General features: G+C 35.0%; 1 protein-coding gene across 1 annotated transcript in view; it reads left to right on the forward strand.

Annotated features, from left to right (window-relative positions):
* The first annotated feature begins 1,777 nt into the window (after positions 1 to 1,777).
* The window catches only part of Had1 (beta Hydroxy acid dehydrogenase 1), a 42,686-nt gene continuing 29,227 nt past the window's right edge, over positions 1,778 to 15,236 (forward strand). Inside the window, exon 1 of the mRNA XM_069828991.1 lies at positions 1,778 to 2,022. Coding sequence (XP_069685092.1) covers positions 1,985 to 2,022 — 38 coding nt within the window. The 5' untranslated portion in view covers positions 1,778 to 1,984. The remainder of the gene's footprint in view (positions 2,023 to 15,236) is intronic.

Here is a 15,236-nt window from a genome sequence, read left to right on the forward strand (position 1 = left end):
ATTATACTGACAAGTCATGGGCATTATTTGTAGTTTTTTAATGGTCCTACACGATTTTCTAGATTTGGCACCTACTATTATTCAAATTACTCTTTTTTGTAGTAGGAATAGTATTAGGCCTACTATCTGTAGAATTTACCCAGAATATTATTCCAAAACTGGTTATTAAGTGGAAGTATGTAAAGTATATTATTTTTAAGGTATTGATATTTACAATCTTTTGCATAGATCTAATAATAAAACATGATGGATTTAGTTTGGAGGTACTTTCTTTAATATGATTTTTCCAATTTAATATATTATCGATTTGTAAGCTAAGAAATTTGGTTGTTATTTCTAATAGGGGCCTATTGTTAATTGTTGCACTTGAAATTTGCGAGGTTGAATTTGGGCAGGGTTTAAATTGGATTATATTAGTTTTGTTACAATTCAATACTAATTTATTGACTGAGAACCAATCACATATTTTGAGCAGAATTACCTCTGTTAAAGATTGGAATGTGTTGGAGTTACTGGCTGTAATTTCTATACTTGTGTCGTCTGCAAATAATGTGAGAATACTTACATCTTTTATTAGAGGAACAAGCTCATTTGGACGGAGTTTCGCAAAAATAGATCAACCGACAATTTAAAAAAAATAGATATTTGGACAAATCTGTTGATGGCAGGCTAATTTAACTCGGAAAAAATCAAGAATGCAACATCTGAATTTTGCTGTTATTTATAAGCAAAAATTCGTTTATTGCATGAAATTCATTTATTTATTTATTTATTTTGCTTTGATATATTAATTCAACTGCTGATCTTTTATTAAAACTCGGTTATTCTTCTTTGGTATTATTTGTCCTATTTTTTGTTTGTAATAGTATGAATGTTATAATACTTCTTGAATAAAATGTTTTGTAAAAACAGCTTTATTTCAATGTCCAATATCTCGAAACAGGTTTTTGGGGCTTGGTCTATTATTGCGTAACTCCATCCACTTATGAACACTAGAAAAAGTAGGGGAACCGGGACCTAATATTGATCCTTGTGGACTCCATTATTAAGAGTTCCCCATGTTGAGGCAGATTTTATAGTGTTATTTATTGTATTGATTTCGACTTTCTGTTTCGTATCTATAAGATACGAGTGAAACATTGACGTGCAACGCTTTTAATTCCGTAATAATGTAATTTGTCTAGTAGCATTTATGATTTATACAGTCAAATGCTTCAGATAAATCACAGTAAATCCCCCAAACTTTGATTTTTTTTATTAATTGCCTCCAAAATTTTATCAGTTAAATTAAATGACCACCTCATCGCTTCCGAATAGCTTCGTTAATTTTGGAAAATAAATATAGAATTGTTATCATTCAAACATTCATGCTGTAGCGCTAGTATTAAGATAAAAAGAAGGTACCGTACATTTGAGCTACTTATTTGCTCTTTTTCAAAACATCTTTGTTATTGGTATTACTTCCTTCCATTGTCAGAAGTAGTTTTATGTGAAATTGCCTATGATCTCACACTGTCTATGGAACTACAGGTCGATTCTGCTTTTTAATTCTATTGAAGTCACTGACGTAGAAAAATTTGTTGAATTTACATTACTTCCTTGTGACATTTCAAGAAATACAGAATCTCTAGTTCCCTCTAGCGTCAACATACTACACTTATTTAATTAATGCTATTACTTTATGGTCGTAGTCACTCCTAATGAGTGGCATTTCAAGGTCACTGTCTGTGGAACTATTATATAAAACTCATTTATCATTTCTCCTCCTCCCCTCTTTTCAATAAAAGTAACTTCTAGGTCACAAGAAGACTGTTATCTTTAGCGATATTATGTAGAAGTGGTAACACGTTCTAGTAGGGAGAAGTGATAAAAACGACTGCCAACTCGACCGGTTTTAAAGCTTTCGCTGAGGAACGAACTGGTCACTTGGGTTCCGCCGACGGCTGAGTGTAGTGAAAGTAATAAATCGAACACATTGTTCACGATGGCTACGAAGAATGAGAAGATTGGGATCGTTGGCAGGTAAGCAGATCTCACAAAACCGGTTTAATATATTAAAAAATAAAAAACATTTTTACTTAAAATATAGTAAATGTGAAAGAAAAGCATTGTAGTAGCATTTGTTGATAACATTATCTCTTTTCAAGGGATGAAATTTAATCATAGTAGGAATACATAACCTCGAAGTCCTGTTATTTGCGTATGTTTAACAAAATACTCTCGGGTGACGTAACGCAACATCCCTCTAGTGTCAAATTGTCCGTACTCTTCCTTGCTCAGAGCACCACAATGCCTCCAATCTCTGTCGATAATACAGTGTTCTTCTAGGAAACAAACTATATATAAGTTCCCTTCCCTCTTCCCCTTCTGACTGCCATAGTTCTGTTGGTTGATTACAAGGGGTGAGTTCACTAACTAAAATTATCTTTAAAACTTCCTAAATTATTTTTACGGTAATTTTAAAGATATACTGGAAAGGTATGACGTCATGGAAGAAAGAGGGGCTAATTAATGTCTGATTTAAGTTTCTTTATGGATTAAATGAGGGGATAGCTAAGTGACATTAAGCCGAGTATGTTCTCTTGGTCGATTACAAGGGGTGAGTTTACTAACTAAAAATTATCTTCAAAACTTCCTAAATTATTTGTACTGTAATTTTAAAGATACACTGGAAAGTTACGATGTCATGGAAGAGAGCGAGAGGCTAATGTCTTATTTAAGTTTCTTTATGGGTTATATGCGTTAAATGAGGGAATAGCTAAGTGACATTAAGCCGAGGTATATAATAATGTTAGTGGGTTAGTCGAGGGGATTATTTAAGTGATATGAGGCGGAGGAATTGTATGACGTCATACCTTTCCATCGTATATTTAAAATTACAATTTTTAGTAGTAAAAAATTGAGGGCCAGTTTAAACATTTGTCTTATAAAGACGAGATTGGGACGAGGGTAGAAATACTGTTCTCCAACCAGGAGATCAACCGTGAAAGGAATGTGCTTACTATTGTGTCATCTATTGAAGCGAAGTAGATAGATAATATTACCGTTATAACATCAGTTTAAAAACATGCGCTCTCCTGAATATGTTATTTCCTATATGGAGGGATTAAAAGACCAGGAGATTAGCAGTGATCTAATTTTGTAGCAGGGTAGTATAAATATGTGTGCATCAATGTTATGGTTTGTGCTGTGAGAGCTAGCCAATAGAGATACGAGTACCCACGTGTGTGACCTTATGACATCTTATGACATCAACATTCATTCACAGCATTACCCCGCTTCGTCTCATTCCGCAGAGACTTTCTCGTGGTTGGAGTACAGTAGTTGCTATGCACTGTAATGTAAAAGAACACCACAGTATTTGTTTTCTCTCAATCCGTTATCTTGTTTGTATACGAATTCTTATACTGTATTCAAACAATCAACGATAAGACATCAAGCCTTGGCGATACAAATTAATGACATAACACACTTCTTGTTTGCCTTCATGCTATATTTCTACACTGGGAACGATGAGAAATATGTAATTAAATTACAACCATACAATTTTCATTAACTTTTTAAAAAAATTATTTAGGTAACTTCAAATACAATGGGATAATGATAAACAACCAATGATGATATAATGAGTTAAGATAATATGATATGATGGGCGAAAGAACCTGGGGGTTCCCTTTTTCCTTAACCGCGGTGTTATATTCGTACTTGCAAACCTTACAAAATGATAAATCTTATGGTGCAGTTCCTGTGAAGATAGCAAAGAAAAAAACCTCTATAGAGTAGGCCTACTCGGACCTTAAATTGCAGTAGAGCAAAGAATGCAAACTATTCGTCTCTTTTCTTCTCATGAATTTCATCATAAGCGCTATCCTTCTCTAATATAATGAGGTTGCCGCATTTCCGTAAAACATATAGTAATCAATTAAAACACATGAATATATAGTTACGTACAAAATTTGAAGCTGCATCTGTTGGCGTTAATGAAAAATATCTTATGAAGTAATTAAAGGTTAAAATGTCAATAAAATGAATATTTACCCCAAATGCAAAATCTTCGCTACACGAAACATATCATGTCATAACTCCTATATTAAATTCGTTAGAAACCTTTCCTTTTACTGTTGGTAAAGAAACATTCACTCTCAACGTACGATCTACATTTGAATGATAAAAAAATGCAGAATGTCTCTTTCTTTTTAGTCATAGTCAGAAATTTTTACACGAAAACACGAAAAAATCAGCCAGAAAAAACTTTTTTCGGCGTTGTCTATACATGGGATCAAAGCGTGAGAAATGTCCTTCGAAGATGGAAGTTATTTTTAAAACAAACCCCAAGTCTGTAGCTCATTCAGTTCCAGATTTATTATTTAGGAAAGGGTGGATATCTGTTCTGTTTCGTTTTGACGCGCCGAGATAGCTCTTGCAGCTATCGCACAACATACTGTCCAAATTTCACGACAGGATCCCTGCGAGGGGAGTATGGTCCTTGCGGGGTAAGAGGAGGGTAAGCCAGTAACTCAGCGTTCTTGAAGGAGCAGGTGGAAGGGAGTGATGTCATTGGCCGGCTGGGACAAACAAGGCTCAGTCAATGGCCGGCCGGTTCCGTGTCGGGGATAGGTTATAAGAGTGGGGGAAAAACTCGCATTCCTTGCTCGGATCTTCTCGTGAAATGCGGACTGTACACACATTCTAATTTTGTGAGATCACGGAGTTTTATACATTTCAATCTTGAGACGGTCACGTGCATTGACGATCATAAGTAATTTTATAGTGTAATATACCCAATTACTGTCGGACCATCGGATCTGTGCCCCTTCAGCGCTGTCGTCGTTCTTGGAAAAGTTAACGCCTGTGCTCACTCCATTCCACCCGCTTTCCTCCCACCATATTAGACAGCAGGCCACGAACCTTGTCGGATAGGGATGTTGCCAAACTTCCATCAAACGGTGTAATAAACAACTGTTCCTCCATGCTACAATATTATTTCTTTCAATCATAATACATCATGTATTTCTACATTTTTTAAACCTAAAACCCATGTTTCGAATCACTTTCCGTAGTTTTTCTCTCCAATCTTGGAAATCATTGCTTCTCTCGCAAGCTTCAGTAATTTCTTCAATGTTGAAACTTCTTTCCGAACGGTATAAAATTCTTGTATCTTTCTTCTTAAAATACATCGGTTCATATCATCTACAATAATCAAAGTTCCCTTGGTCTGTTCTTCTATTGTGATTCTAGCTTTTCATCTCCTGCATTCCCTCTCTCCTGATTTTCTTTATTAGGAGTTCTGACCTGTCTATATAAATTACATAAAATGTTGTATTATTAGTATTAGTTAAGTAAGTAATTTTAATACATAATCAATTGAAATAAAATAAGCCTCACCTGTAATATCAGTTGCTCTTTTCGTTGCCTGATTTATAGGAAACAGATATTGACCTATTTGTTTCTCTTCATCGCAAATTGCTATTACGTACTTGCTTAATAATATTTATTTTTCCACTCCGTGCTACAGTGTTCATGTTGAGTTGACAACACTGAAGTGCAAGTGCAAATAAATTGTCCCGCAAGAAGGCTCAAAATTGTGAATAGTGGGGGAGAGATAGAAAAGAGAGAGATAGGAATGCAGGGAGAGAAGTGAATTACCGAGGCTGAGAAAGAATTAGGGTTCAGTTCGCATATCTTACGGGGGCACAGATGGTCCGACTATATATACAAGTAAGGATAGTAATTTTATGTGTGCGTGTGCGCGTGCGTAGAATTTCTTAAAGTAAAACTTGTGCAAGATAAAATAAGTTTGTTTGCGACCCTCCCCTCCACTGCCATTTAATTTCATTTAAAAAAACACAAATCCCTGTAAAATCGAAAACGACAATTTTACTCAAAACCAGTGGATACCACCAAAACTTCTAATATATCGATAAATGCAAAACGAGAAATTGGAATATGCAGAACTATTTTCCAATTATCTTTGGCTTCTTAGACTGGCCTTCCTTGCTGATATATTTTTCGAACACATAAAACACTTTGAACAGTAGTTTGCAAGGCTAAGATATTGACATAAAAACAGCCAGAGATACAATTGAGTGATTTATAAGGAAGCTTGGTTTTTGGGGTCGACATCACTTAACAAAAAAAAAAAATTATTCATTCCAATGTATTAAAGAACTCATGGGGAATTTGTGATAGACTACAACAAATACTGAGTGTAGACTAGTTAAATTGAAGGGTTCAGAACCATAGTGGGCTAAGCGCCATTTACTAAAACCGAAGAAAACAAGGATTAAAATGAAGTTATTACCATAATTCAATGGAAACATATAGCAAGTAATATAAAGTATACACATTCAAATTAAATATGTCAATCTTCATTAAACTATGGTATTCACTTAACTTTAACCCTTGCTTTCTCCGTTTTTAATAAATGGCGCTTGGCCCACTATAGCTCTGAACCCTTCAATTGCGGTCATCCAGTCATTCTTGACCACACAACACATTGTTTCACTATTCTGCGAGCAGGATCGTCGTGAAAATTCCACCAAGCTAACAAAAAGCGACTTTTGATAGCTCCGCCCCTTTCTCGCGCTATAACTTGCTTCACACAATAGCGTCGGTACCGAATAGGAAGTTAAGAATGGGGAGGAACGAACTTTCTCGGACGAAGCTGTTGTTTCCGAGGGCAGTGTCAAATCCCGCCCTATACAACATCTACCAATGTGGCAGATGTTCCTTCTCCAATAATTCGCTAATAGACATACGTGATAAGCAGATGACTTCGCCTATTGGGTCACCCACCTCTTACTCCCCTTAGGCCCGGTTTCTTCAACCTTTGTTAAATTATAACAGTAACAGTGTGTTATTCCATTTTAACTGTAAACTTAACAGTTGAAGCATTTCTTCAACTATTGTTAGTACTAATAGGCTGTTAAAACCTATGTTAATTTAACTGCCCAATTTCATGCAGTTAAATCATTTAACTCTCTGTTAGCATAGAAGTATCGAATATGGCTGGTGTGTTAGATGCTTAACTTATATATCTGGATTATTTAGAAAATGATATCCATGAATACATAAACAGAGGGGATGATTTCTGTGATTTGACGGACCAGAAGTTCATACAAAGGTATAGGCTATTTTCCGCCAAACCTCACTTTTCGCTTTCAACTTAGATCCGTTTGTTTGTTTATTCTCAATAATTGGTTTATACTGCGAAATAATTTCCAGCAGAAGGTTTCTTTCGAATAAAGAGAAATTAGTCCCACGATTTCTTTTTGTTCCAGTGTTTTCCATTTCATAACAGCAATACCAATATGCCGCTCCATGTTACTGTGATACAGATGAGGAAAGAAGCAGAACTCAAACCTGAGAGAATAGTCCTCTTGCTTCTATCCTCTCTGAATCAAACAACGGAAACAAGCGAGAATCGCAATTGTCAGAGTTCAGAAAACAGAAGTGAGCCTATACTTGTTTATAGGTTATGGTTAAACTCTAGAATCTCTGGTCCTAACAGAGAGTTAACAAACAGAATGTTAAAATGTGAAATGTAAAGTTGAAGAAACGTAATATTTTTAACAGCAATTCATACTTTTAACTTATAGTTAATTAACGCTATGTTAGGTGCATTTTAACAAAGGTTCAAGAAACCTGGCCTTAGTCTGGCAATGTCTAAATTGGACCAATAAGTGACTGAAAGACTCACTTCTATCAGGCGATTTCTCTCATATGTAGGAACATCCCTCACACCTAAACTGTCCTGGATAAAAGAGCGAATCAAATCTCTAGGGAAAAAAATCTCAGCCAATAGACCAATAAGCTACCTGTACCCAAGTGACATAACCGGTCAAACAACATCACGAAAACACTTTTCCACCTATACAAAGCATGGTTGGATCCCCTATGCATACACCCTTCATGTTACCACAAATTTGTCCCATTCAAGTCCCCACACTGCCAGCTGCGCAGAAGATACGACAGGACCCAAATTGAAGCGATGGCTTGCCGCCATCTTGAGGTGGACGGAAAGCAATGCTGATAGAAGGCAATTGTAAAACAAACTAAGATTTATTACTATACAACATAAAAACAACCAAACATGAGCCTAAAAGTAACAAGGATAAAGACAAATATAAATAGTAAAACGTAATTACCTGCATTCTTGTGGTATAACATCAAATAATCAAAGATATTAATCCTGCAACTGTCAGTCAATAATCGTCGTCGTCTTTGTGACTTGGGGGTATTTATATTTACATAATTCATCATATCCGTAGGATGGGCTTCCTGAAATATATTTCAATAACCGAGTGAGAACTTTAACTTAATCTTGCACATTGTGTGCATCTTGCGGTCGTGAAAAATAGCGGACGAAAAGTAATGCTGATAGAACGCAACCGCAAAAGACACGAAGATTTATTACTATACCATAAAAAACAACCAAATATAAGCTAAAAGAGTAACAAGGATAAAAACAAATATAAACAGTGAAACGTAATCACCTGCATTCCTATAGTAGTCTACAACAGCAAATAATTGGAGAAACTGGAACTGTCAGTCAGTAATCGTCATCTTTGTGAACAACAGATATTAAGCTGTTATGCTAAAACTGTCAATTAAAAATTCTTGTCTTCGTGATTAGGCCTATTCATATTTACACAATTCATCAAATCTGTACCGATGGAGTTCCTGAAATATTTAATTAATCGAGTTAGGACATTAACTGAATCTTGCACACTATGTGCATTTTGCTTAGGCCTAATAATAAATATTTCAATAAACAAGGAAATGCATCAACTGTTATTACAGACATCGGATTCTAGGGCAAATGCCTATTTTGTTTCTTTAGGAGAAAAGTAAAAATAATTATTAATATTTGTGTTTCATAGAAATTGAAAAGTATTCAAAGAGTTTTATAGTGCCCTAAAATGCCCTAAAACGGTTATTAGAGCCTAATTTGTTAATATTCGCCTAAAAATGCCTAACTCACTGTAAAGTTTCGCATTTTACTCTTACTTTTTATAATTTATACATGCATTCACTGCGAAATTTAAGGCATTTAAAAAGTGGAAAGTTTGCTTCACACCGGCCATGAAACCATTGATAAAGGAAACAAAATGTTTTGAATCTCACGATACTCGCAATAGATTTCACCGAATTTAACATGTTTGGAGGCATAAATGCCGACCAACCTTAGTTTTGAAGCAGGCAACAATCACAACATGTGCTGCTACCGATTCAGAGATATACTATACTATAAAAATGACTGTTTTCGGTCTGAAACCGATTAGCTGTACTGCCCTTCAGAGTGTCATAAAATCACAATTTTTGGAGAAAGGGTGTTTTTGAAATATTTATGAAAAGTCGTAAAACTGCGAATTAGTAGGGTAAACCGTTACAAAATATTTAAAAGAATGGCCCTCCTAGTGTTAACACTACCAGGAAATGCAACAATAAGTGGAACTTTGTATTTTTGTCCAATTGAATCTCAATAACAACGGTTCATTTGAATGCTCGTTAACAGTTGCTCTTTCCCTCACCTTATTTGTGTTGAGAAGTTTTGAGCGGTAGGACGTTTTCCTGTGAAGTTTAACGCGATAATGCCGAAAAATATAAGTGCAAAATCTACATTGATCCGGCAATGGCTAACAGAATATCCAGAATTCACTTATGATGGAAAAATAATATTCTGCAAGATTTGTAGCAAACAGGTATGTAACAATAGTTGAAATATATAAATTATATTAATTTTAATGAGTAGGCCTATAATATTTATACATTGACTGAGCTATCCTGAGGTATAATTCTTTTTAAGACCACTACACTTTAACCTTTTAAATTCCGATAGTTAAAGTATTTGCAGGTCATTAAAATTTTGATTGTTCGAACCCACTAACTTTGTGATAGAAATACGGCAATACAACAATTAGGATTTTATTTTAATTCAGTTTACTTTACATTTTTAGATTTCGCAAGAAAAGAAGTGCCACCTAAAGCAGCATGTGCAAGGAGCGGCTCATAAGGCTAAAGCTCAGCAGAAAAATCAACTGCAACAAACTTTACTAACACAGCCTACTTCATCCAATCTCAGCAGAAATTTCTATGCTGATTTAACCAGAGCGTTTGTTGCTGCTAACATTCCCTGGAATGCAATTGGAAATCCGGTTTTAAGACAATTTTTACAAAAATACTGCAAACAAAATATCCCATCTGAGTCGACCCTAAGAAAAAATTACTTAGACAGAATATACAATGAAACTTTAGCTTCCATTCGGGAGGATATAGGTGATTCTTACATATGGGTCTCTGTGGATGAAACCTCAGATCCTATGAAAAGGTATATAGCAAATATGGTAGTAGGAAAACTTAGTCCTGATGGACCTTCGATTCCAACCTCGTATGTGTTAAGGAATTTTCGAAAGTGAATAGCCAAGCTATTGCTTATTTTGTAAATAAAGGCCTACAGTCTTTATACTCAGGTAATATAGACGATTCTAAAGTTCTGTTGTTTTGTACTGATGCTGCCTCATACATGGTTGCTGCAGCTCCACTTCTTGAAACATTTTATCCTAACCTCACGCATGTAACCTGTCTAGCACATGGCCTTCACAGGGTTTCTGAAACAATCCGGAATGAATTTCCTCTTGTCAATTCGTTTATTTCTAACACAAAAAAATGTTTTTGTAAAGCCCCATCCAGGATTTCAATATTCAGAGAGAACTTTCCAGATATCCCACTCCCACCTCAGCCGGTTGTTACACGATGGGGAACCTGGATTCAGTCAGTGGTGTATTATTCTAAGTATTTTAAAGAAGTGGTCACAGTTATTGATAAATTACCTGAACCTGATAGTGCAGCGTGTGTGAAAGCAGTGAAAGATTGTCTGAATGACTCACGAGTGAAAAACGATATTGCCTACGTAACATCAAACTTTTCTTTCATACCTGCAAGCATTGAACAATTAGAACGTGAAAAACAATCTCTTTGTAGCCAAATAGCAATAGTAAAGGAAGCTCAAGTGAACATACATTCTGCTTTGGGCGAAACTGGGAAAAAAGTTAAAAATAAGTGGGACAACGTATTAAATAAGAATGTAGGATTTTCACTGTTGGAAAAAGTATCAAGAGTGATATCGGGGGAAAGTGTAAATGTTCCAGTAAGTATTGATGTTTCTATTGTACCTAATTTAAAATTTGCGCCTCTCACATCAGTTTCGGTTGAAAGAAGTTTTTCTGCTTTCAAAATGATTCTCAGTGACAAAAGGCAAAGGTTAACTGTGGAGAATTTAGAAAAAATTCTGGTGGTGTACTGTGCAGATAATTATAATAAAGTCTGAGCATGGAACTGAATTTCAATAACTTAAAATGAGTAATCTTGATATCAATAATCATTATTTCATTAGTTTCAATGTATTAAATTTGTGCAGCTCTGTTTATAAATATAATATAGTATTCTTTTTTAATGTTTAAACATACTTTTTTGTGCGTATTTTAGTGTATAACTAAAAATTTCAGTGAAAGAAATAAGTATGATACCTTGATGTGCCTAAAATGCCTATTTTCATTAAAATAGAGCCTAATTTTACAAATTTTGAGCTTATTTTAGGCGCCTAAAACTGCAATTTTTAGTGCCTAAAAATCCGATGTCTAGTTATTATTAAATCGAATATGTGCAAGAATGTCAAAATATTGTAACTAGGCCATATCTAGATAGTATGAAAATACTTAACCAGATTTATTTTGCACTCACCTATTGATTCATAAATAAAATTGATTGAGAGATATGCTGTCTATCTTCTTGTGCAAAGCAATACTGGTGGTGAATTGATGGTATAAATTTATCGCGTTTAACAGCAGATAACCATTTACTGAGAAGCTCAGGCTTTTGCAATGGAAACCTAAAAAGAAAGTTTGCGCTTACTCCTATAAAACATTCTCTTCTATTAACATAATAAATATGTACTAATGTTCTCAGTCATTTTACAATATCCTAATACAATATATGTAACTAACTTACTAATTGTGAAAAGAAATTTCCGAATCCTTCTTACGTCGATTCGTACAGTTGTATGCAGCACAACTATGCACCATGATTCCACTTACGGAATTTATATAGGAGTACGATGAAAATAAATGATAAAAGAACACTATTTGTACAGTTGTATGCAGCACAAGAGCATACGATGGTTTCACTTATAACAAAGAAATATGATTAAAATACTATTTGTATAGGCCTCATATGTAGCACAATATTAGGCCTACACTGTGATTTCACGTATATCACAGGAGAACGATTCATTTAAACTATATACACACATACTATTGATTAAATTAATACGCACTTACTCCTAACACTTTCAATAATACTGAATAACCTTCTATGTTATTTTAAATTAGGCGGAGTCGTGATGTAAACATATTTTAGTCACATGACACTCACCCTCAAGATGGAGATGCGCGAAAGTGTTCAATTTTTGGTCGAGGAACAGCGCTCGTAGTGAGTCTAGGTTAAACTATAAAACGTCTTTGGTCCCATTAGCCAATCAAAATCCATAATCACTCAGACTTTAGTATCGTTGGAAAGGAGAATCATAAAACAAAGAAAAGAAATCGACATATAACAGCTTTTCTATGTATTTTCCGGAAGAAACTCAAAACAAAATAAATACAACAGTCATAGATGGATACTGAATTTGTTTTTAGACAATTGCACTCAACTAGCTCAAATTCAGTATTAAGAAAAGACTCATTGAAATGTGTACCTACTGATGGAATATTCAAACTGTAGTTTTTTCTTTTTTCGCAGAGCTTTGACCAGTTTTGGATGAAAAGAATGTAAGAATACCTCGAGATTAAAAGAAGTTTCTGAATTTTTTATAGCACTTGCAAACTCGTATTCATGCAAATTAAGTTTCCCGCCATAATTGTCATCATAATACAAGCGAAAATTCCTTAAAATTGAAAACGCTACCAGTGTGTGTGTGTGTGTGTGTGTGTGTGTGTGTGTGTGTGTGTGCATCGAATATAGAGTTTGAGAAGCTACCATCTCAAAAACAGGCATAGGTTAGTTATCTATAGTAATGTCATAAGAGGTCTGAGATTTGCTGCTAATTTGAGATTTGGGAAATATCAGACCTCGAGTGACATTTATTAGGACTATTTCGTGAATAAAATAAAAATGTAAATAATATAAATCCTTAAAATTCGCTCACAAAATGTTAATAATTGTATATTTATGAATACTAAACTTAACCTATTCAGACATTGTGAAGTTGAAATAGATGAATAACGATTACTGCAATAAAGAAATTGAATGCTATTCAGTAATGCCAATTGAGAAAAGCGAAATACAGGTTTTAAAATGTTAATTACATGTACTGCGGTTTTCTCTTGTTATTATAACAGGAAAAGGTTTTCATTATCTGCTGAAATCATAATTTAATTTAAACATTTTATAGTATAATTCGTCCTCAGGTTGCGGATAGAGGAGACGGCCTCCAGATATGGAGGGTAGCTGCGAATATATTGAATAAGCAGTCGTGGACAGCCGATAAGGGGTGGTCCTCCAGCTTGGGGGTTGGGCGAAGGGTTAACAACCCATCACCGTAAAAAACAGCTTGTTACGAATCCTTCAAATAAGCCTTAGGGAGGCCGGAGGGAAAAAGACCTTTGGGGAGGCCGAGACGCAGATGGGAAGATAATATTAAAATGGATTTGAGGGAGGTGGGATATGATGGTAGAGACTGAATTAATCTTGCTCAGGATAGGGATCAATGGCGGGCTTATGTGAGGGCGGCAATGAACCTCCGGGTTCCTTAAATGCCAATAAGTAAGTAAGTACATATAGTATAATTACAAATAACCTTATTAATACATTAATTAAATGAACAATTGTTATGAAGGAGTGTCATTTTCTTTAGATACAATGGACGTGGAATTAGAAAATGAAGATGTAGATGTGGAAGTAGGATTTCGTACTTTATTTAGTACAATGTATTCATGCTCATCGATTTACTTGGAAACAGTTAGCGACACTGACTAAACAAAAGAACGACCATGCGATAAATTGATAGTGATAAATCGAGCTGCAAAAATTATCGCGATGTATGACTGGGATTGGTTGTAATTCAAAATTTCATTACACTTCATTGGTCAAAATGGAATGACGTCATATAAACGAAATAGTCGCATTAATTATTTTTTACACAGCTACTGAAAGATTTTTTATTTTCACGTTCAAACTTGTTTATGTTTTTAAGTACAAAATAAATGTACTATTAATAAGGCATTTTTCTGTTTTTATTTTGTAAACCCCAAGGGGCCCGACCTACACTTTGGGAAACACTGGCCGCACCCGTGAACTACATGTAGTACTATTGTAGACCTTTATCGATCTGTTTATCAGGGTCACAGCGTGCTGTAATGACGTGTAATTGGAGTTAGTTTACACGCAATTCAGTATTTACGATGCAGATTCTTTCTTGAAACGTTACGCGTAACCAGTAAAAGCCTAATCTATAAATTCGTTACAAGTAACCATTAACACTAACGTAAAATTATAAAAGTAGACCTACTGCAGATCTCCTTTGTATCACATTAACATTTTGACATGAAATAATCCATTAGAACCTATAGTCTGAACCTTCTCATTTCTGGCATCGAATCAGAAAACAATTCTGTTTAGCTGACGCATTGAGTATTCGCTTCCGACGACGTAATACTGGTGGCAAAATGCTTCCATGCTGTCAAGTCTAGTGCATCTGTTGTGATTATTGTTCAGGAAGTATTGTTAAACGAATGATCATTATTCAAACAATTTTTATCTCGAAAAGGAAGCAAAAACGAGCAAAATTGTATTAAGCTTTTTGTTTGAAATATCTCAAAGAATAACCCCCTGAAATTAATGACATTACTTACGGTTCACCTCCTATAGTGGATAATATAGATCTTTGCTACTTGTGAATAGTCATGTGAAACTTGTTACCTACATACAGGTGGATTCCCATCAAGATTCTGACAATTTGTTTTTCTGGAACTGTACAGATACAGATAAGGAATTAACATTTGGAGCGAGTCTTGATCAGAGTCCACCTGTATATAGACAACAATTTCGCACGACTGTTCACAAGTAGCATATATAAAGGGGCTCTTGTTAACTGCACATGCGCAGTGTGTTGTAAAGGTGCGTACACACTTAGCGAACGAACAACGAACGAACGACAAACGAATGGATTCGCTGATTGA

This window comes from Periplaneta americana, chromosome 6 (assembly GCF_040183065.1).
Source record: "Periplaneta americana isolate PAMFEO1 chromosome 6, P.americana_PAMFEO1_priV1, whole genome shotgun sequence".
Lineage (NCBI taxonomy): Eukaryota > Metazoa > Arthropoda > Insecta > Blattodea > Blattidae > Periplaneta > Periplaneta americana.